Source organism: Anser brachyrhynchus, assembly GCF_964034855.1.
Source record: "Anser brachyrhynchus genome assembly, chromosome: 11".
Taxonomy (NCBI): domain Eukaryota; kingdom Metazoa; phylum Chordata; class Aves; order Anseriformes; family Anatidae; genus Anser; species Anser brachyrhynchus.
In genome coordinates, this window is record NC_137706.1 from 2,043,143 (window position 1) to 2,064,731 (window position 21,589).

Sequence of the window (21,589 nt, forward strand, 5' to 3'; positions counted from 1 at the left end):
AGAAATTTGCAAGGAGTAAACCTCAGCATTGGCCAGCCAAGCCAATATCAGAGATAAGAGGTCTGTTAGCCAAAGCATCTAAAACTATGCTTCAATATCAAGGTCAGAAAAGCTTACTTATCTCCAAGCCAAAAGAGTGTCTGCTGCACGTCTGTTTCAACTTGTGATGTAGCTTGTCCTGGCAAGCAGTCCCGACAGTCAGTCTCATTATAAAATAAAGCTACCTCAAGAAGTAATTTGCTCATTTACAGGACCTCCAGAGGGTTGAGAGGTACCAACTAAAGTTGCATGTATCTTAAAGCTTTGTAAACCTCTGCCTCTTTCCCCATTCTCTCTTTCTCTAAAGCAAAGCAGAATCTCTTGGAAAAGATGGTATTGGAAACTCTGAATCCAATGCACTACATCACCAGCCTAGTACCAGATGTGATGCCAGTGGCCACAGTGCCCATACTCATTCTTATGTGCTTTCTATTTTTAATATGGAATCATGAAGAAACATCATCAATACCAGGTAAACTAACTCTACGGTATCACATAAAAGCTGTCAAAGTATTATTTTTGTGTGTGTGTGTGTGTCTCAAATTTAAATGAGAGGGGAATACTGAATAATAGTTTAATGCAACAAGAATTATTATTAATTATTATTAATTAGTAATTATTATTAATACATGTTTTTAAAATAACTGATAAAATAAATCAGGCTCCGTTTAACCTCAGCACTTCCATAATAAACCTGGCTTAGCTATATAAATATATGACATTCAGTTTTCCTTTTTGTTGTGTATATGATAGAAAGATATAATACTATTTTATGAAATCTAGATGTTCATATATTCATGTGCATTATAAACTTCTACATTTTATATGTTGTAAGTTTAAAGCTTCCTGAATTGTCTTTAGGAGAGGCAAACAGTATCAATTCGGAAATTATTTAGATTTTAGTAAATTATTAATTTTCCTCACCATGTTTGCCACTGGAGACCCTCCAAAACAGAGCAATATCAGAGAAAAAATATTTGCCAAATTTCCTTCCATGTGCTAAAATTCTCCAAAAGTTAGAGAACAGGCAAAACTATGCACAAAAGGTAATGCTTTCTATTTGAATTCTTGATGAGATTGACAAGAAGATACAAATAAATTAATTTGCTTTAAGATTACAGGTATTTAAATAATCTGGGTTCTTGTGATTTCTATTAGTAAACAGTGAAGTCATATGCAACTTGTAAATCTTTTAAACAGTATAAAATACAAAGTTTTTATAAACACTTGTTTCATTTTATGGAATACGATTTATGTTTTTACAGACTTTGTAAGGGCAAGTTAAGCTTTCAGTGAAGAAGGAAAACCTCCTTTTAAAAATAATGCAATGACTATGCAAATTCTCTCCTGTTCTCTCCACTTTCTCCTTTTTCTTGTAAGAGGGACATTTGATGATGGGTTATAGCAAAAGGTTTTAGTTGAGAGCTTTGATTAAATGTGTATTAATCCAGTTTACTGCAGCATGCTGTTTTCCTAAATTCACGGCACTAAAATACTTTTTCCTTTAAATACCTATTTTTTCACTCTGGTATTAATGACTAAGAGAAATGTAACTAGATTACATTAAGAGAGATTAATTATATTTAATTACATCAAAAGGTAACTTTTGATGGTGTTACTATGACACTTTACCACAAATTTAGCCAAGATCACTCAAAGGTTTTGTTAAAAGCACAAATGAATAAAAATTATTTAGCCACTGTTCTTCCAAATGTAAACAATCTCAAAGCAGCAGTTTGAAGTTGTATAAAATAATGAATGTCATTCATTGTATCCATATTGAACGAATTGTAGGCTTTCATGGATAATAAATGAGGTTTCAATGATGTAGATGCAAGTTTCTGTAAGACAGAATTTCATAATGGGATTTTATGTGGTGCCCAGTGCAGACATTGATGTAATGTAAAGAAAATGTCCTTTCCAAAAGAGTGATATATTCTTGCCAGAGAGCACTGACGACAAATCTTGTCTTTTTTTTTCCTTAGGGCCAGGATACTGTATGGGAATTGGCCCCCTCATTTCACATGGGAGATTTCTCTGGATGGGAGTAGGTAATGCCTGCAACTACTACAATAAGACATACGGAGAATTTGTGAGAGTTTGGATCAGCGGTGAAGAAACATTTATAATCAGCAAGTAAATCTTTATTTTCTATCTTTAATAATATGAAGAGCTTTTTCATATTTTTACAGCCTTTTTTGCTACTTTCTCAAAAGTAGAATTTAAGTTATTATTTTGCAAAATTATCCTAACATAACAGTATTAATTCCTAGCGTTCACAAATCCTTTTTTAATCTTTTGTTTCTTTAAAGACTACTATTGAGATCTCTACTAAAGACAACTACTGAATAGAATATCTCATTTTCTTAGTTGAAACAAAGATCAAGAGTTATGGCTCAATCCTAAAAAAACGTTTACAGTTTCGTCTTATTCCATTTAACACTAGTATTACATAGTACATCAAATATCCTGACTGGCTGACTGCAGTGCAGGAGTAAATCAAATTTTAGTTCCTGTGTTCTTATTAAGAACCTCCTTAAAATGAGAGTAATGCTTGAAGATTATGGCTCCAGTTCAGCAGGGCAATTAAGCAAATGCAGCATTACAGGATCATGAGTAATTCCACTCCAGTTACTGGGGTTACTCAGAGAGTTCAATTACACACAGTACTAAACATAATACTAAAATGCAGTCAATCATTTTTATTAGTTCCAGTTGCTTACATTGGAACTTCTGGATGATCATGAGAAAAAAAAAAATAGTAGTTAAAGTTTTACCATGTAAATGGGTAATAAATCACAATATTTTTATTAGCAATATCAATCAATGCATATCCACCTCTCATTATGTAAAAGTTTATGAAAGATAATGCAGTAAGGAGGACTATTACAGGATTTTCCATTTGAGCAAGTCTGCTTCATCTCTATCTTTACCTATGTAAAAAGAGGTAATTGTGACAGGAAAACTATTTATATTCCTACTCTATGTAGATATTGTAAATATTAATTCATGTAACATTGCATATAATGTTTTGATTGTATAACATGCTGTGAACTCTTATTGCTTTCACTTTATGTATTACCAGTTCTTCAGAAACAAACCACTAGTGCTGGTAAGAAACAAAGCGATAAACCTTAGCATACCGTAGCATCAGACTTCACAGTCTATATATCACTTTTCTTCAGTTTTACTGAAGATATTTAAAATGTTTTACTTAAAATCATAGATATCATATGGAGAACTAGTATTTAACTTTTTTACAAAACAAAAACAAAATAACAAAAAACAAAATATATTTTTCAGAGTGCTTCATAAATTCACTCCAAAACTAAACGTACCCCGACTTCTGAAAAAGTATACTGTTTCCACTGTTGTCATCTGAATTTTTACCATCAAATCTAATTATATTGAGATATTGCAGTCTTGGTTACATGAAATGTTGTCTTTTGGAGGACTTTAGTGAATAGTTTTATAAGAAAAATCTGCTTATAGAAGGTCATATGTCAAAACCTATCCTTAAAATATTATTCTATGTCCCTTGAGTAGATGCATGAAATGGAATGAGCAAAAGGAGCTTCCTGCACCTTTCTATTTCTGGGCATAACTATCTTAATTCAATACCATCTTTTCATGTTCATGAAACATAGATGATGTTCCTTGATGCATAAAAAACATTTAGGGAAACTAGCAAAGAGAGCAACTGTTGGGGCATGTAGGAAAGAGTATGCTCAGTTCTTTGGAGGGGCTGGAGCTTCATGCATGCTGCATAATCCACGTTTGTTTGCTTGTACAACGTAACATCTTACATTTACCACTGCTCATGTAAAATGATGGTGAAAACCTAGCACTGATGAAGTTGTGAAGAAATAATTCCCATTTACTTTACTCAATTGAAAATAAATAAATAAATAAATAAATAGCCCATATAATAAATCTGCAATTTGGCCCACAAAGAATGTACAACTGTATAGAAAATAGCTTATTGTTTCATTTCAATCTGTGCTCTGATTTTCCTTCTTTTTTGTTAGCTTTCACTTAATCAGGTTTTCATCACACTAGCATTTCTAAAATGCTAGCTCCCTCTAAAGGAAATATCTTAAAGCAATAAAGCTGATCACAACCTCTTCACCAGAATGTGTGTAAATAAATCTTGTAAACTGTAAAAAGAGAAGTATATATATGCTGGATTTCATTATATTTCTATATAGGAATACTCATCCCACACATTTGATTTTATAAAATTTCTTTTTCAGTTTAATAGATTTATGTATGAGTAATTATCCTTGATAAAATTATGATGCTGCATAACCAAAAGTTCCAAGTATATTAATACTTTGTAGGTGTGTTTAGGAACGACCAAAGAGCTACCAAAGTATAGGTGAAATTTAACACACATCTTAATGAAGTTGTCAACTGTCTGGTTATTTTTAAGTCACCAAAGGAAAACTCTGAAGTCTTCCATTAAAAAAAATAAAATAAATACATTAAAATAAGCAGAATTTGTCTTCACTCCTTAACATACTTGAATTAATTATATTTCCTAAAATCTGCCAAGTTACTGCCTTCAAGTTATGAAAAATAATTTTTCTTACATAATGAAGTAAGAGATGTCATACTTGGGGTGGATGTGTTGAACTGTTTACAGAAAATCCCAGTGTATGAATTACATGGAATGATGATTGGAGGGAGGGAGGGAGGCAGGGATGGATAGACAGGCAGACAGAGATATACATCTCTTCCCAAAATATTTGCCAAGGATTGTGGAAATTGGTAGGATACAATGATTAATACTTCTGAAAACATAGGCAATCAACTGCAATGAGTGCTATCATAGACATATTAGAAATGTACATGGATGTTAAACACATTGCCTTCAGTTCTACCACTTCATTCTTTACAATATGTACCTTAGCCCTCATAGTTTTGCTCAAAATACAATCAGAAATTTTTGTAGGGCAGTGTTTTCCTGCCTCTGGTATAAACTTGAGAGTCTGAGGAATACTCCTGTAGTGATTTTAAAAAGCACACACCGACTGTCAGTAGGATTGTATTATATAGTATGTCAGAAATTTTTAAAGGAAACAAAAATCAAATATCAAAATAATAAATCAATTTATATCATTGATCTAATGTTAGAAAAAAAAATATTATACAAGAATGTATGTAACTCATTATTTTACCCCGTCTTCTGAAACATCTGACATTGGTCATTGCCTGAGAGTATATGTGTGTATCCCTATATATATATATATACACTATTCAGATTAAAATCATTTGGTCATCACTTGTATTTTAATTGAAAAATAGGTTTAAATCCAGACAGAATACATTATTGCTCTAGTACAAATTCTGAAGCCATTTTATCATCAAGTTTTTTTAATTATGTAATAGGCGCAACATTTAGTGTCAAGCATAGTACCTCCTGCTAAACTGAGAAAGAAAAGCAGCACTTCAGAGAATGTCAGAAAAATGTTTTGTGTATAATCTATGAAACTGTATTTTGGTTAGATTTTTTCTCCCCCCATTTCCTTCTCAGATCTTCAAGTGTATTCCATGTAATGAAACATTGGAACTATGTTTCTCGATTTGGGAGTAAGCTTGGATTACAGTGCATTGGCATGTATGAAAATGGGATCATATTTAATAACAACCCAGCACATTGGAAAGAAATTCGACCCTTTTTCACCAAAGGTAAATAAATCAGTTTGCATTAACACTCTGCATCACTCTATCACACAGTATTTTCTGAAATGTTGTTTGTCCTTTGCATAATTAAATTAGAAAAATCAGTTCTCTCTTTACGTCTCAATATATTTTCTTGCACGTGTTCCTTCACGCTTATTCTGCTTGGTATGCTATTTGAAACAGTCTTCACATAGTTTTACAGATGCTTAATCTCTTCTGCTTAAAAAAAAATAAATGCCCACAAACCATACTTAAAATTATTTTTAAATTTCAAGACCAACATTCACATTAACTCAACTGGCATTCCTATAAATGTATTTGGAAGTTCCTACCCCAGCTTTAACTGGGTTCAGACTTTTCTTGTTCTAATTAAAAAAAAAAAGTTTGTATACTTTCGAAATTGATTTAGAAGATCTGCACAGCAGAACTATTTACTAATCCATTTAATATGCTAGAAATCAATGTAGAAACAGAAAAATCTTTTTCCCTTGTAGTAATGAGAAAAAAGGTTGTTGTAATTAGCATCATTAGCTTGAAATCAAATAAGAAAATACATAAAGTCAAATTTTACTGTTTAAAGAGTCTGTAAATTTTGGACTCACCTTCTTTCCACATACAAAATTTTCAGTGTTTGTATATCATTAGAATTAGTTATTTCCAATGATCTTACAGCCTTCCTAACAAAACTACCACACTTTGTTGCCTTCTTGTTCTGCAAGCTTTACAGTTAAGAAAAGAAATCATCGGTTAAGTCTTCCTTACCATTTTGTTGATATCTGTACTTCTGTATGACACTTAGGCCTTTCCTAAGTGGTCTTGCTGTTGAAAAGTACCAGCAACTTTGTACTGGTTAAAGATAACAGGAAAGAAATCATTTTTTTTCTATTTATTCCTACAACTACCAGTTCTCTGTATTTACAACACAGACAACCTCTCTTCTTAATTACAAATGTACAATTACTCTCAACATGTATTTGATAAAATAATGTCCTTTAGGCAATTACAGAAGTTGTTATATGGAAAAGTAATTTACATAGAATAAATTTAAATAGAATACCTAGGGCAAGATTTCCAAAGTCATTCAAAATTATCTGAGTTCATTCCAGATAGAGCCTATCATAAAAATTACACAGCAACAGAACTGACCACTGCTTTTGTTTGCTTTTAATTTCTTAAAATGGAAAAAATGCATCAGGACACTATTTCCCAATGTCCACAGGTGGACAGACTAAGATTTGCTAACACATCTGGACTACTACTAGATTAAGCTTCAGGATGTCTGCAGCAACACTATAGGCTGTGGGGAGCTTATTGGAAATCTGTCATGCTGTTTAAGAGCACCCAGGAATTGTTTCCAAAAATTCCTGTCCTCCTCCCTGTGAATCCCCAATCTAACTTCCCTGCTCACCATCCTTGCAAGCAAGGCAGGACATCCACAGTGCCTATATTGCAGATGAGGATATGGAGGATATATACCTCCAACACTGAAAGATAGCACAGATGAAGCCAAATACATTTCACTAACATTGTGTGAACCTATCATGAAATGTGTGCCTAAAATACAGAGTGACTGGACGCAAGGGAAGTTTGGGCCTTGGGTTCATTGCCATTCTAACTCAAAACGCTTATGTTTTTCTCTCAAAACCATTTTGTTCCAGTCACTTAAGTTATACAGATTTTTATTGATGTTATTGCGAATAAGTTATTAGTAAGGTATGAAAGCTAATCTTTTTATCCTTTTGCACATATCTATTTACAGCCCTGTCTGGTCCTGGTCTCGTGCGTATGATAGCCATTTGTGTTGAATCAACAATTGATCACCTGGATAAACTAGAAGAAGTGACCACTGAAGTAGGAAACATCAATGTGTTGAATCTTATGAGACGGATCATGCTTGACACGTCTAACAAACTCTTTCTAGGGATCCCTTTGGATGGTACTAACAGCCTTATTTTTATACCTTATGATGAACCTTAAGTGCATAAACAAGAAAAACTCATTTATATCACTCAAATATTGTTTCAGAAAATGGAACAAGAACATACTGTTATATTACTAAATAATTAACTGAAATTGATTGATAAGTGATTCTAGTTATGAGAATTTTATAAATTCAAATACATATATTTAAATTGTCACAATCAAGCAAATAGCATGTAAAAACATTTTTATGTACTAGGCTGCTACAGCCTCAACATTACATACATGTAAGAAACAGAAATCTTTCCACCAAACTAAATGATTGCATTGAAAAGTTCACCTGACAACTTGTCCGGTGAACTTTGATGACTTCTTCACCTTCAAAACCATTTGACAGAAATAATATCCTGATGTACAAATTATCCCATATCAATACAGTGCAATAGAGTTCTGCTCCTTCTCTCCTGTGGAAAACTGGCTCTGGTTGACACACAATCTCCTTTTAGCTAGCTACCAAGAGTTTCTACAAAGAAATGTATCTTGTCTGCAGTGTGCCACAACTGTTTCCTAATGTTATCTACTACATATTAAAAACAAAATGGTTTTCAAATACCTGTCAACTTAGTGGGAGTAGGGAGTGGGGACTCATTATTAATTTTCCTGAAATATTTGTGCTATTTGACTATTGAAGCTTAGATTTTATAGAGCTGTTTGTTAACATCTATTTTCAGAAAGTGCCATTGTACTTAAGATTCAGAACTACTTTGATGCTTGGCAAGCACTTTTATTAAAGCCTGACATCTTTTTTAAGATTTCTTGGCTGTGCAAGAAATATGAAGAGGCAGTGTAAGTATCCATAGTTTTTACAAATCTTTTGCGTAAGATTCTTTTTTTTCTAGGAAGATATTTCCTTACATTTTTCTCTTCCTTTTAGAGAATAAAATGTGAAAATTTCAAAGGTGACTGGCTGAAGTCCGCTATCTGCAGACCCAAGATAGCAATAGAATAAGATCTGTCAGTGATGTTACAAGTGGCTGAACTCAGGGGACCATTTAAGGCCCATGTCTATTCAGTCCATATTCACTCACCAAAACATTAGTTAATGTCATATCAGATATGAAACTGAGTTGAAATCATTGGTTCAGTTCAAAGAGGAAAGAAAAAGTCATCTTATGGGGAGAAATTACTTTAACTATCTGTTTAAAGACAGTCAAATATTACGCCACAGACTGTCAGTTCCTGGACATAAGAAATCATGTCTACATTCATGGAATTATCCCAAAAGAGAGTTAACCCCTCAGTATAATTCTACTTATTGGTGTCCATAATGTGCATTTCTGAGTAAACAATCGATTTTTTTTGTGCTAAAAGTTGGTGTTTTGCATGACAATCCATTTCAAGATTATTTTTTCCTTTAAATAAGTGGTTTTTGCCATCTTCCTGTTGTGCTTCCAAAAGCACATGACCCCTCTTCTATTTTGATGCTCTCATTTTCTGTCTTCTGCCAAAAGAAGACCAGCTATAAAAAGAACTGGCAATGAGTTTGTTCATTTTGGATTTGGAGTCCATTTAAGGAGAGAAAAATACTTTTTATCAAGCGCGTGTAATAATTTGTTTTGATAATGATATATAGTATAAAGGCTTTAAGGGAAAGATGGAGGTTCATAACTGACAGCTCTCTTACAAACTAGATACATACAAGTGGTGTTATGGCAGTGATTAGTGCTTTATTCTCTGATTCTAATAATAGCTAAATGCAGTGGCCCAATTATTAGTAGAAAGTCCTTGTGGGCAAACATTAGTGTCTCAAAAACAATCTCATTAAAATAGCCATATTAATAAATCTATACTGAAAAAAAAAAGGAAAAAAAAAGATGTAGATAAAGATCTCTGAATTTAAAGCAATGAAGAGGAAAACCACAGGTTATCACCACTTCTGATAAAGTTGGGTTGCTCTTTCTAACACATAAAAATGTTATATATGAGAACCCTACCAGGTTTGAATTTTAGGTTTATTCCCCCTATAAAACCAGCCTTTTAAAAAGAACATTGCCTTCAAATCTGTAGCTAACTGAAAACGCCAAATAAAATAATAAATACCACTGAACTTCACTATTTTTCCAACAAAGAGATACGTACTGTTGACACAGTATGTCTGATTATAGCTTTACAAAACAATGAGATCAACTCTACCATCGAGATAGTACAATTTTTCTTGTATTTTTTTAAACAATTATTCCTCTTGCTGGTCTTGCTGGTCTCATTGCTTTACAAAACAATGAGATCAACTCTACCATCAAGATAGTACAATTTTTCTTGCATTTTTTTAAACAATTATTCCTCTTGCTAAGTTCATTTTATTCACTAATAAAATACAGTGTAAAATAGAAGGGAATAAAAATCTTTGGAAATATTAATAAATCTTTAAAAATTCTATTCACTGTAAGACAGGTTTCATTCCTTTCAGTTCTATAAGAAGAGAATAAGATTTCAGGCCAAACAAAGAAGAAATTATTTTTATAAGAAATAAGAAGAAAATAAATCTTCCCTTAGTATTGCTGCTTTTGTATAGAACCATATAGCCATTCGTAAGAATACTAAATTTCTGCCTTTCTTAGGCTTTTTCATTAGTATAATCTTCATGTTTCTAAACATATCCTATCTATATCTAATCATATACTAAAAGGCTGTAGATATTTATCAATATATTGGATTTTATCCACTTTCAGCAAGGATTTGAAAGGAGCAATGGAAATCTTAATAGAACAGAAGCGACAAAAGCTTTCCACCGTTGAAAAGTTAGATGAGCACATGGATTTTGCATCCCAGCTGATTTTTGCACAGGTATTGACAATGTACCAAATTATTGCTAACTTTTTTTTTTTCTTCTGCCGGTCTCCTTTCACTAACAATACAGACTTTACAACTCAGACTTCATGTAACTAACAAAGTCTTATCATCATGAACAGATACAAATTAGTTGGTTTGGGAGAATCCCCCAGGTGCTTGTCTAATTTTGTTTTTCATGGCTTAAACAACATCCTCAAAACTCTTGACTCTATCCCTGAATGTTCTTCAGTCTTTCCCTAACTCTCAAATTTTATCTTGATATATTACCTTTTGTATGCAAAAGCTTCAAAAGCTGTGTAAATCCTATCTTGCATAATCTCTGACAGCTCACAGATTCCACGGGGAAAGGTACTAAGTCAACAAGAATCTGAGATAAGAACAAACCCATGCTTTTCTGGAAGATCATACACAACCCCTAAAACATGGATTTCCTATTTTTTCTCTGAAAAAAAAAATAAATAAAATAAAAAAAGCTTTTTAGCATATGAGACTGTCAGGATCTTGAATTTTGTTTAAGCAGATATTCTAGGTCCATCCAATCCTACTGCTATAAGATCTTTCTTGGCATCAGAGTTCAGCAATCAACATTTTCCCCAACATTTCAAATTTTTCCAGAACAGAGGAGATCTGACTGCTGAGAATGTGAACCAGTGTGTGCTGGAGATGATGATTGCTGCTCCTGATACTCTGTCAGTGACTCTCTTCTTTATGCTAATATTGATTGCGGAGCACCCCACAGTGGAAGAGAAGATGATGAGAGAAATTGAAACTGTTATGGGTAAGCAGGACCTGCAAAGTCACTGATGTAGGAATATAATTTTTTTGGGCAGTGATCTAATTTTCATTACTCAAAGTCTAAAAATTCTAAGGATTATTTTCTAACACAAGTATTTGTTGTAAAGTATATGAACTATCCCTGTATGTAAACAATTTTATTCAAGGTCAAGTGAAAGATTAAATATTTTTAAGACAAATTAAAACAGGGTTTATCAGAATTGACAAGCTATTAGAAAAAAATGCACTTATTCACCCCTCAACAAGAACAGTGCAAATCATCACTCACCTCATAAGCTCCATTGAAATTATTTTGTATTTCCCTTGCAGTAGCAAGTGGAGACACTCATTTCAAATACTTCTAATCATCAACATTTCTCTACACATGTATAGAATTAACTAAGTTTGACTATGACTGCAGAAAGAAAACATTAAAGAAAATTAAACTTTTTTTTATCATTCTGCTGTCATCCATTTTGATTTCAAACCGTATTAAGTATAATATTTAAGTAGTAATGATGAGCCACTCAAAAGACAATCAAAATATTCCAAATCTATATTCATCCCTTTCTCTAGCTTTCATTCAAAGTCTCAATCCTACTGAACTTTATAGAAACTAATTTCAACCACTCCTATTCAACATTTACTTCAAACAGTTAAACAGTGGCACGTGTATAACAAATCCTTTGCTCTTTTTCTAAGGTACTTCTAATTCAAGTTTTAAATACAAAGCAAGAGCTGTGATGTTATCTCAAACCTTTTTTTTAAATGTTTTGGCATCTTTCCGCCTCTTGAGCTAAGAGACAGCATTTCTCTTTGTCTTCTTCATGGCCATTTTTCTGACTGACTGAAACACTGGAACTGAAATAAATCGAGCAAACAGTGAGCTTTGGTATCAGTTTACTGACTAACAAAAAATTTGAATCCTATAAGCCATAAAAATAGCAATATCTTCCACTAGTATATAACTCAAAGGGTTTTTCTCATAACTATAGTTGGCTTCTCAGTGGCACCTAGATAGAACATAATGCAAGAGGTTAGCCTCTGCTCTGTCACTAAAGAAAACCTCCATAAAATCGTTATGTGCCAGAGTTTATCAATCTTGAACTCTGCTAAAATAAACGGTCGTTTACCCATACAAATGAGTGTTTTCTTCATTAAGTATTGTGACGTTTGAAGAGACAAGCACTAACTTACTAAGTTACAAGTCTTCAACATTTAACTTCCTACAGTAACATCTGACCTTTAGTGTACAGTTGCTTTGATGAAAAAATATTTCTGATTTTACAAATATTATTTGAGCAAGCATACAATTGATTCCACATTACATTAAATTCTTTTTACCAAGTAATGCTTCTATCACTGAGTAACAGACAGAAGGTTTTTTTTGGTTGTTTTTTTTTCAAGTTCAGATTTCAAAACATTCCAGAAACCACCAAGATACATCCTACTCTTTCTTTGTATTTGAAAATTATTACTTTACAAGCCAATGAAAGGTAACACAGCAGTGGAAAAGTACTAAGATGTCACAAATTCATCAACTAGCTACAAAACATCTACAATTCTATATCTTTTGTCTATAAAATAGCTAAAATTGCAGTTCCTTGAATTTAAAACAGCAGCGATGTCTGGAGAGCATTATCTACATTTGTGGAATTTTAAAGAATTAATTAGTGGCTTCAAGTTTTAATTTAATTCTGATTCAGAATAAAAGGTATTTTCAGTAACCAATACAAAGTAATTACTGTTTGGTATTTGGAAATCAGAACCCATAGAAACATAAGATAGAACCACTAGAAATGCAAATGTGGACAAGGCAAGCATTGAGAAATTTTCAGAAGAAAACTTAGCAGCAAGGTGTTTGGCTGATTATTTTTCAGCCATCACTAGGAAAGAGACTAAAAATTTCTGGAAGATTACAAATCTTACAGGGAGACATGCATGTAAAGCATATTAATGGCCAGATTTATGTAACGCATATTGATGTGAAGCACATCAATGTGTAGGCTTAAGAGTGATCTAAAAGTGGGTGATTCTGAAGAGCTGGCATAGCAGAACATTATTGCTATTTTCCTTCAGAGTAATAAATCATATTTTACTGTGTTTGTAAGAGTTGAGTACTCCACTATTCACCCTCACAATTTCTTTCTGAAAGCCTTGATTTTGGGAAGGCAGTAGTATGTTGTTGACTTTTCCTTAAGCAAATGACTAACTGGGTTAGCAAAGGTCCCTTTTATGCAGGAAACCTACCATTGCAGTGGTCAAGCTTTAGGTCTTGAGCTCCTTGTGGCTTGAAAGTTCAAGGCTCCCACTGGGACTACATTGTGGCACTGATACTGCTGCTAAAAAGCAACTAGGAGGATGTTACTCATGGTAATTGAAATTATTAATTTCATTCTAGGACCTACCTGTACGTCCATCCAAAACCAACAACACAATGAAAATGTAAGGTCTCTACAAAATTATCATCTCCCATCCATAAACTATTCCCAGATTCCACTTGCTGTCAGTTTTCATGGGAAAAAAGAAAACTTTTTTTTTTTCTTGTTGCTCTCAGATATGCGAAGAAATTGGTATTTGGCTCACAAAGTCAGAGAAGCGCTTTCAGAGGTTTGTCACTTAAGAAAGCAAGATGAAGATTTGGTGTATTAAGAAGAAAATAAGGGGAGGATATCATATATTAATAAATCAGGGCTTATGCTGATATACCATATTTCCCAAATATGTAAGAATGCATAGAACTACTTAGATGATGTTGGATCCTTCCTACCATTTCAGGAGTTGAGAATCTTCCAAAATATTTTGGCATTTGTATGGTGAACTTATTAAACTCATAACCAACTTTTGCACCATTTGTTTTATTCCTGAAGGTGACAGAGATGTACAGAGTGATGACATACCAAACCTAAAAATTGTGGAGAATTTTATTTATGAGAGCATGAGATACCAGCCTGTTGTGGACTTGATCATGAGAAAAGCTTTACAAGATGATGTGATTGATGGCTATCCTGTGAAAAAGGGGACAAACATTATTCTCAACATTGGACGTATGCATAAGCTTGAATTCTTCCCAAAGCCAAATGAGTTTTCTCTTGAAAATTTTGAGAAGAATGTAAGTTTGCCATCTTATTTCTTACAGGTGATTGGGTATTTTTATTGACAATATATATTCCTCTTATTTCAATCAAGACCTTTGTGACCATAAGTCCATTTTCTCTTTGTCTAAGTGCATAAGCTAGCGATACATCCTGCTTATTACTGTTATTATTAGAGTTAGGTGGGCATTTCCCCATCAAAAGTACCTTTTAATTCAGAAATAATGATGTTATTGAAAACAAAAAGTTTCTCAGACGTCTTAATCTTGATTAAAAAATTCTGCTGAAGTACATCCAAGGCGCACACACAGTTATCTCCCCTGATACTGGCCAAAATAAAGAGGCTTTGGGGAGCTACAGCCATGACACAAGTACGTAGAGCTGAGGTAGTGTAAGGAATCAAGGAATCTCTGGAGAGGTGGAGCAGTATGGCAATTTCTGACAGACAGAGAATCTAGCACCCATTTTATTCATACAAAAAAAAATTAAGTAAAAATAAATATCTTTTCTAGGCTGAAGTGGCAATCCTAAACTTTAACCAGCTCAGTACTGCAATTGCTAGGTAATTCTCTTCAAGTTCAGCACAGCATTTAAGTTTTAGTCTTACTCCCAAAAGAATTAGAATTTTCTTTAGCCTACATTAAGTCCTGTATCAACAGTGTTATGTGAACTTTTGTTTTCTACATGTAAACCCCTACTACTGGGAAACATCCTTCAGATTATTTGTTTTCATTCAGAACTTTGCTCTTCTGATTACTGATGAAACAAATCGTTTCCCAAAAATGTATTCGTTCAGCAATAATCACATGGAGAAATTAAAAACATATTGAAAGAAGATAGACCAATTCTATGGCAAGCTTGATTCCTTGTTTTTGACTGTTAACCAGTGCAGATGGAAATAAAAGATATTGCTGTCCAAGAAACAGGGCACAAAATATTAAATATTAATTCTTGGTTAGCACTCCTGTGAAGCAATTAGCTAGATCTCTGGAACAAATAGCTATGCAAGAGTGAAAGGCATAGTCAGCTTAGCCCTGTGAAAGGAATCTCAACTGCAGAACATTAGCCTATTATCACAGGTGCACAGGCTTTCATTGTATACAAACTTTATATTGTCTAGTGGCCTGTCAAATACTAAGGTTGCATAGGGCTAAAGCTAAAGGGTTAATGATCACTGCAGCTGTCATAACTCTCATTGTGACTAACCGAAAAACAAATGGAAATAAGTTTTATTACCTGGCAAAACATGTTTTTCCTAAGATGTTAGAAGCTGCACCCATAAGCATCCACAGAGAATATTTTCAGTTTTAACAGAATAAGTAGAAGATCCACTTCAATACTTCCAAAATGGGCATACAAAGAAATAATTAAGAAAATAAGGACACAAAAGATATGTATGTTCAAGCTAGAAATATGTCTCCAAGCTTTACATTCTCCCTATCAAAAATCCAGGACTACTACATATGCCACATACAAAACAAGAACTAAACATGAAGGATAACGTTTCTAAACTGCTAGCTGATTACCCACAGCAAACTCTGCACACAGTACTAAAAACAACAGATCAGGGAAAAAGGCACTAGAAAATTCAAAAAGGGAATAAGTGATTAAGTTTATTGAAATAACTATTCACTATGAATAGATTTCACTTTGCCACCCATTGTCTTCATTCTAGATATTTCTATCAAAATGCATTTCTTGCTTATTTTATAAGCACACTTTGCTTCTAAAAATATTTCCCCTTGACCAAATATTTAACCACACATTTTCTAACTGACTTGATGCATTATGTTTGCCACATAATTATTCTAGCAAGTACAATTTTCACACAGTTCTCTAAGTGAATAGCAACCAACACCATTATTTATAGGATGACATTGTTAGAATCTAAATATTTTTCCATTTTCACCAGCTGTGCATTTGCCATTGTGTTATGCTGCCAGCTGCTGCATTTGCTTTGTATTATAAACATTCTTATTTACCTATAATTCTTCAAAAAGTACAGCTGTTTGAAATAATTTAAATAGTAAACATTTTTTAGTCTGAAAATGAGGAAAAAGGACACTTTTCTAGAAAATTTAATATAAAGCATCCTTTTCTATTCTTGGAATAAATAGGAAATCAGAACACAGCTAATGTGTTCTTTTTTTAAACTACACAAATGATGAAAAATTGTCTATTTCCTTGGTGTCTTGGTATATCATAAGCAGTAATCTTCATGTTTTAGGGACTCTTTTTGGATAATTGATCTGTTCAATGTTGATAAAGACAGCAGAAACTGGTTGTGAATTCTTCAACAGTTGTGGGAATCCCACATTTTACATTTTATTTGATAGGACAGGAGACAATCATTTATAAAATGTTCTGTCTGTGTTAAATACCAAATAAAAATATCAACAGTACATTTTATGACAAACTGATTTGCAGAAACACTAGCTTTTTCATAATTGTAGTAGGTGTATAGTGATGCGATTAATGTTAGTTAAGGCATCAGTCTTTAGCTTAGACTTTCATGAACATTGTGATGAACTTTTTCTGAAAAAGTTTTTAATGAACTTTAATGTACATTAGAGTGAAACTTTCACTACTTCAGAGCCTATGGTAAAATCCCTATAGTTCACAGGATGAACAGACTGAAATATATGGCAGAATTCAAATGCTTAAATTTTACATTTGCTGCTACTTTAGTATTTGAATTGGCATACCTCCTGTATTTCTGTAGTCATTTCTGTTTTTGGACTGACTTGAGCAGGAGGACTGTTCGGCGTAAAGGGTAACAGAAAAAGCAAGAATACATGAGGTAAAGATATAGCTTGGGTACAAGGAAAGAAGTAATTTTTCCTAAGAGATTCTTTCACACTTTTTTTTCCCTCCAAAGAATATATTTCCTATAGATTGCCATAATCTTTTTAGCTACTTTTGTGAAGAAAAAAATGCCTTAAAGTTTATTCCTCGTGTTATTCTGTGCAGGTTCCTTCACGCTATTTTCAACCGTTTGGATTTGGCCCTCGGGGCTGTGTAGGAAAGTTTATTGCCATGGTAATGATGAAAGCAATTCTGGTGACTCTTCTGAGACGGTGCAGAGTACAGACAATGAAAGGAAGAGGACTTAACAACATCCAGAAAAACAATGACTTATCCATGCACCCAATAGAAAGGCAGCCTCTGCTGGAAATGGTTTTTACACCAAGAAGAAACACAAACAAGAAGCAGAGTGACTAAAAAGAATCAGCATTAAAGTTAGAGAGCATTCTCAGCCAGTCACTTTAAGAAATGCCCCTCGTTCCTAGGTAAAGATATAATGTAAAGCATTTTGTTGCCCCTAAATCACTACAGCTCCAAGTGACCAGCTGTTCCGCCCATACAATAGAACTAAAGTTCTGGCCATAACTTCAATGTAATAAAATAAGACCAATTTGCAAAATAGTCCTGTTGTCAGGTGACACCACACTATACACAGGACTCCTGACTACTTTTTAAAACTGTCAAGTTCAGATGAAGTCACATCTCACTTTTCAAATGGTGCAAAGTCAGACCTTTGGGGGTCAAAATCACATGCCTGATGCGTGCTAAATTCCAGGGGTCATTTCTGGGTTTGTTACCTTCTGTCCCCAAGTTGAACTTAGCAGTACTTACTTACTGTGAAAGTTCTAGTCATCTGTTTTCAAACACATCTGAATAATACTAAATTTGACTTTAAGAATATGAAACAATTTAAAATGCATAACGCTGTCACACAAAAAAAAAAATACATGTATTAACATATCTGCAATAATGTCCTCTACAATATTTAGAATATATTTAAGTTCTGAAAAAAGTTTGTAAAAAGTCATTCGAAACATTTATTTACTGTGTTTTGCTGTTATATTAAGCAGATACCAAGGACTTAGTGTTAGATAGACTGATTGTAATTTTCAGAGAACCAAGAAATTGAACAGTTGAGAAAACTGTTCTATACTTTTAAAATCCAGTGTTCTGCTACAGATTATGTTTAAGAGGGTCTGTAAACATTTTAGGAATGACCAGCTTAGAATAAAGTAATTAATATGAAACATTACCATTAGTATCATACATGGAAGGAGTGGGGCAATGCCCACAGCTCTATTTCTGACTAAACTTCCCATCTTGCTTCAGTTTGGGGAATAAGTTCAAACTCTCCCTAAGCTGCTTAAGTAGTACCAAATACTGTTTCAATCTGTTTTTAATTGCAGTTCTACTTCATAGTAAGATTTAGAGTTGTTCCCATATCCCCACACTACACAGCAGGAGTGAAAATCCCTCCCTAATTATCCACATAGCTCTTACTGCTTCTCCTGCTCTCAAGCATCTTTCTCCATATACTCTTGCTCAAGAGCCAGTCTTTTTTTTTTTTTTTTTTAAATACAGTAAGGTCAAATGGGTGGGCTGCACTCCTCTACTCAAGGTAAGATGCAAGTCTCACAGGGTACTGCTCAGAGTTTTGTAGTAGCAAAGGAGGAAAGTTCTGAAGCAACAAGTAGATTTTTCAAAAACACTTTTTAAAATTTGTGGGGTTTTTTTTTCCTTTTTTTTATTATTACTAATATTAAAATTAGGCTTAGTTTTATATGTGGTCCTTTACAGGAGAACTAGATAACTACCCACATTTCTTCTTGAAAATGGAAATTAAAATATCTTGAAATCTGTGGAATATACCTTGTCATTTATTGGTATCTCTACTAGCCTAATGATAAGTTGTTTATTTGGTGAAGAAGGAAAAGACCTCCCTGGTTTACTGACAACAATCCTTGAAAGAAACTTTCGATTTTTGGTAAGCTTCAGTGTTCATGCTGTGTAACCTAAAAAAAGGGGGTTTCAGGATAAAGCCTCTTGATAAAACCAAGCAACAAACAATAGGTTTATATTAATCTTTTTCTCCAAAGTCACTTAAACTATAAACAGAAAAAAGAAAAATTGTTTATGTCCTTGCTTAGAAAACTTAATAATGTTAATTAGTCTGATCCCTCAGACACTGCTCTCAGGTACAGGTCTGGCAGAAGACCACCTATTCAGTAGCATATAAAAACTACACACAACCAACAAATAAATGTTTGTTCCAGCCAAGGGTAATGAATTAGGTCAGGTTGGAATTGGTGATCAAGAAGAGCTGAACATCTAGGTTATTTCTGAAACAGCACGGAAGTTTTTTACAGGATTGTATTATTTTTTTTAATCAAACTTGAAAGTGGAATAATTTATTGTAGGTAGGTTACTTTTAAAGCTTTCTCTGTAGCATTGGCATAGTACCCAAAAATGACACAACAGTGAAGTCCCATACCACTTGTAAATACAGACAAAATTGTATATTTGAACATGCATATAAACAAGATTTCCATTTTTTTAGTCATTAAGTGATTGAGTGGCATGAACATTTGCAATACCTAATGTAATCTCTATTTCTACATACACTGTAAGTTTTAAACTAAGAAATATAGTTGGTTGGAAAAAAGAAGCAGGTGGAGGGTAGCATCCAAATTAAACCCTATTCTTCCTCATTCTGTATCATAAAACACCAAAAAGAGTGCTTTGATGGCCATGAATTTCTCATCTGAATAAGAACTTTAAAAAAAAAATCCACTGAACCTTCTTTTGCTTGGGAATAAACTATCACTTTATATACACTGTGCATCTTCATTTATTTCAGACACAAACATTTTGAATAGCGATAATTTACTCTCTGGTTTTCCATCTCATAATTATAGGTCTCTCAGAATGATTTTTTTTCTCAAGGTTGGAACTAATAAACTATGTTTATCTTCAAATTTTAAAATAATTATATGAAATCATGTAGACAGGAAAATGCATGCTGCTTTGATTTCTTTAATATATTATATACTGATGGCTTTATAGGCTGGAATTTCATAAGCATGATTACTGTAATTAGAAGAAATTACAGAAGAAACGAAGGAATAAAGCAGTTTAATTTTTTACCTTTTGTAAACAAGCCTGCAGAATTATTTAGTATTGTATTTTAAGTATATTCTTTCTCATATGCTTTGCAAATAGTGTTTTTGGTCCTCTAGTTTCTACAGTACCTTATTTTGCCCACTTTTGGGCAATGGAGCTGTTAGTTAATCTGAGCTGTTAGCTAATCTGAGCCCAGTTCTCCGTATCTTTATTATGGCTGTTATGCAGTGGTCTATTTGCATGAATATTTGCATGATAAGGCCCATTTCACTTCCTCATATACTTAAATACGTTTGAAAAGAGTAATTGATGAAGCAGCATTTCAGAGATTACCATGTGGATATAAACAACTTAAATCTTTCAGATATGCATACGCTATTGTGTATAACTCTGATTTTAAATGGTGTTTTATTACCAGGCACTGTAAAAACGTAGGTGACTTTTGGAATGACATCAAATCTACTATCATCAAGTGACTATTCTATTAATGTTCAATCTATTCACACAGATCAAACTTGAAGACTGTTTAATACATCACGGTGATTATGGGCTGCTCACAGCACATAAATGTGGTATGCTGTTAGAAAATAAAACAATCATCAAATAAAATCTGTATGCAAAAAAAAAAGTTTAAAATTCTGTTTCATCATGTTTTCCCAATCTGAAAAAAAATCACAAAAAGGTATTTAAATTTATAAATGTGTATGGATGCATAAACTGATGATTAAAATATCAGATACAATGGATGAAATGCAAAATCTGCTAAAATCAAATTTTCCACTAATTTCCGAGGATCTAAAATTGCACAAATGATTTTATTAATACAAAGGCAGAAATAGAGTAAATAATTTAAGTTCATATGAGACTGCTTGTCTGTAAAGGCATTTCTTCAAAGATTTAAAAGAAGGGACATTGTTTTAGTGATTCTGAAGATAATAGGGATTTGTGGATGTAAAAGGAAAAAAATCTTGATAACAAAGGGCTCAGCTACTTGTAAGAAGAGTATCTAATAAAAATGAAACAGAACAAGGAAATAAACAGAATACATGATTCAAAAAAAAATCTTTTTCTACTCATATCATGCTGGCATGACAAATTCAGTTTGTTTCTGTGAAACTAATTTCTTTTGCTTTCTAATGAAAGCTTTAAGAGTGCTAATTCTTGTATTTGGATAAGTTACAGAAACAAAGGTAGTAAATGGCATACAATAAAAATCACAAGAAATCTTTAAAATAGCTGCAAATGAATATATCTTTCTAAAAGTAATCTGATCATGAGACGCTCTCAGCAAAAAACATCTA

General features: G+C 33.1%; 1 protein-coding gene across 2 annotated transcripts; it reads left to right on the plus strand.

Annotated features, from left to right (window-relative positions):
* Nucleotides 1-231: 231 nt before the first annotated feature.
* On the plus strand, nucleotides 232-20,316 carry CYP19A1 (cytochrome P450 family 19 subfamily A member 1). 2 transcript variants are annotated; one of them, XM_080607134.1, is made up of 9 exons: nucleotides 232-511; nucleotides 2,025-2,175; nucleotides 5,576-5,730; nucleotides 7,484-7,660; nucleotides 8,376-8,490; nucleotides 10,374-10,488; nucleotides 11,110-11,272; nucleotides 14,139-14,407; nucleotides 17,334-20,316. In XM_080607134.1, exons 1-9 carry the CDS (start codon nucleotides 370-372, stop codon nucleotides 17,583-17,585), a joined length of 1,539 nt encoding a protein of 512 aa, XP_080463260.1. In that variant the 5' UTR covers nucleotides 232-369; the 3' UTR covers nucleotides 17,586-20,316. The 2 variants fall into 2 exon arrangements, with proteins under 2 accessions (XP_080463260.1, XP_080463261.1); XM_080607135.1 differs by having other exon boundaries at nucleotides 14,139-14,380.
* The last annotated feature ends 1,273 nt before the right edge of the window (nucleotides 20,317-21,589 follow it).

Excerpts from the sequence above, each read along its gene's own strand:
- CYP19A1 (XM_080607134.1), top strand. The coding sequence starts at position 370 with ATGGTATTGGAAACTCTGAATCCAATGCACTACATCACCAGCCTAGTA. Across the intron at positions 7,661-8,375 it reads TCTAGGGATCCCTTTGGATG|AAAGTGCCATTGTACTTAAG; the intron begins GTACTAACAGCC and ends ATCTATTTTCAG. Across the intron at positions 10,489-11,109 it reads CCCAGCTGATTTTTGCACAG|AACAGAGGAGATCTGACTGC; the intron begins GTATTGACAATG and ends AAATTTTTCCAG.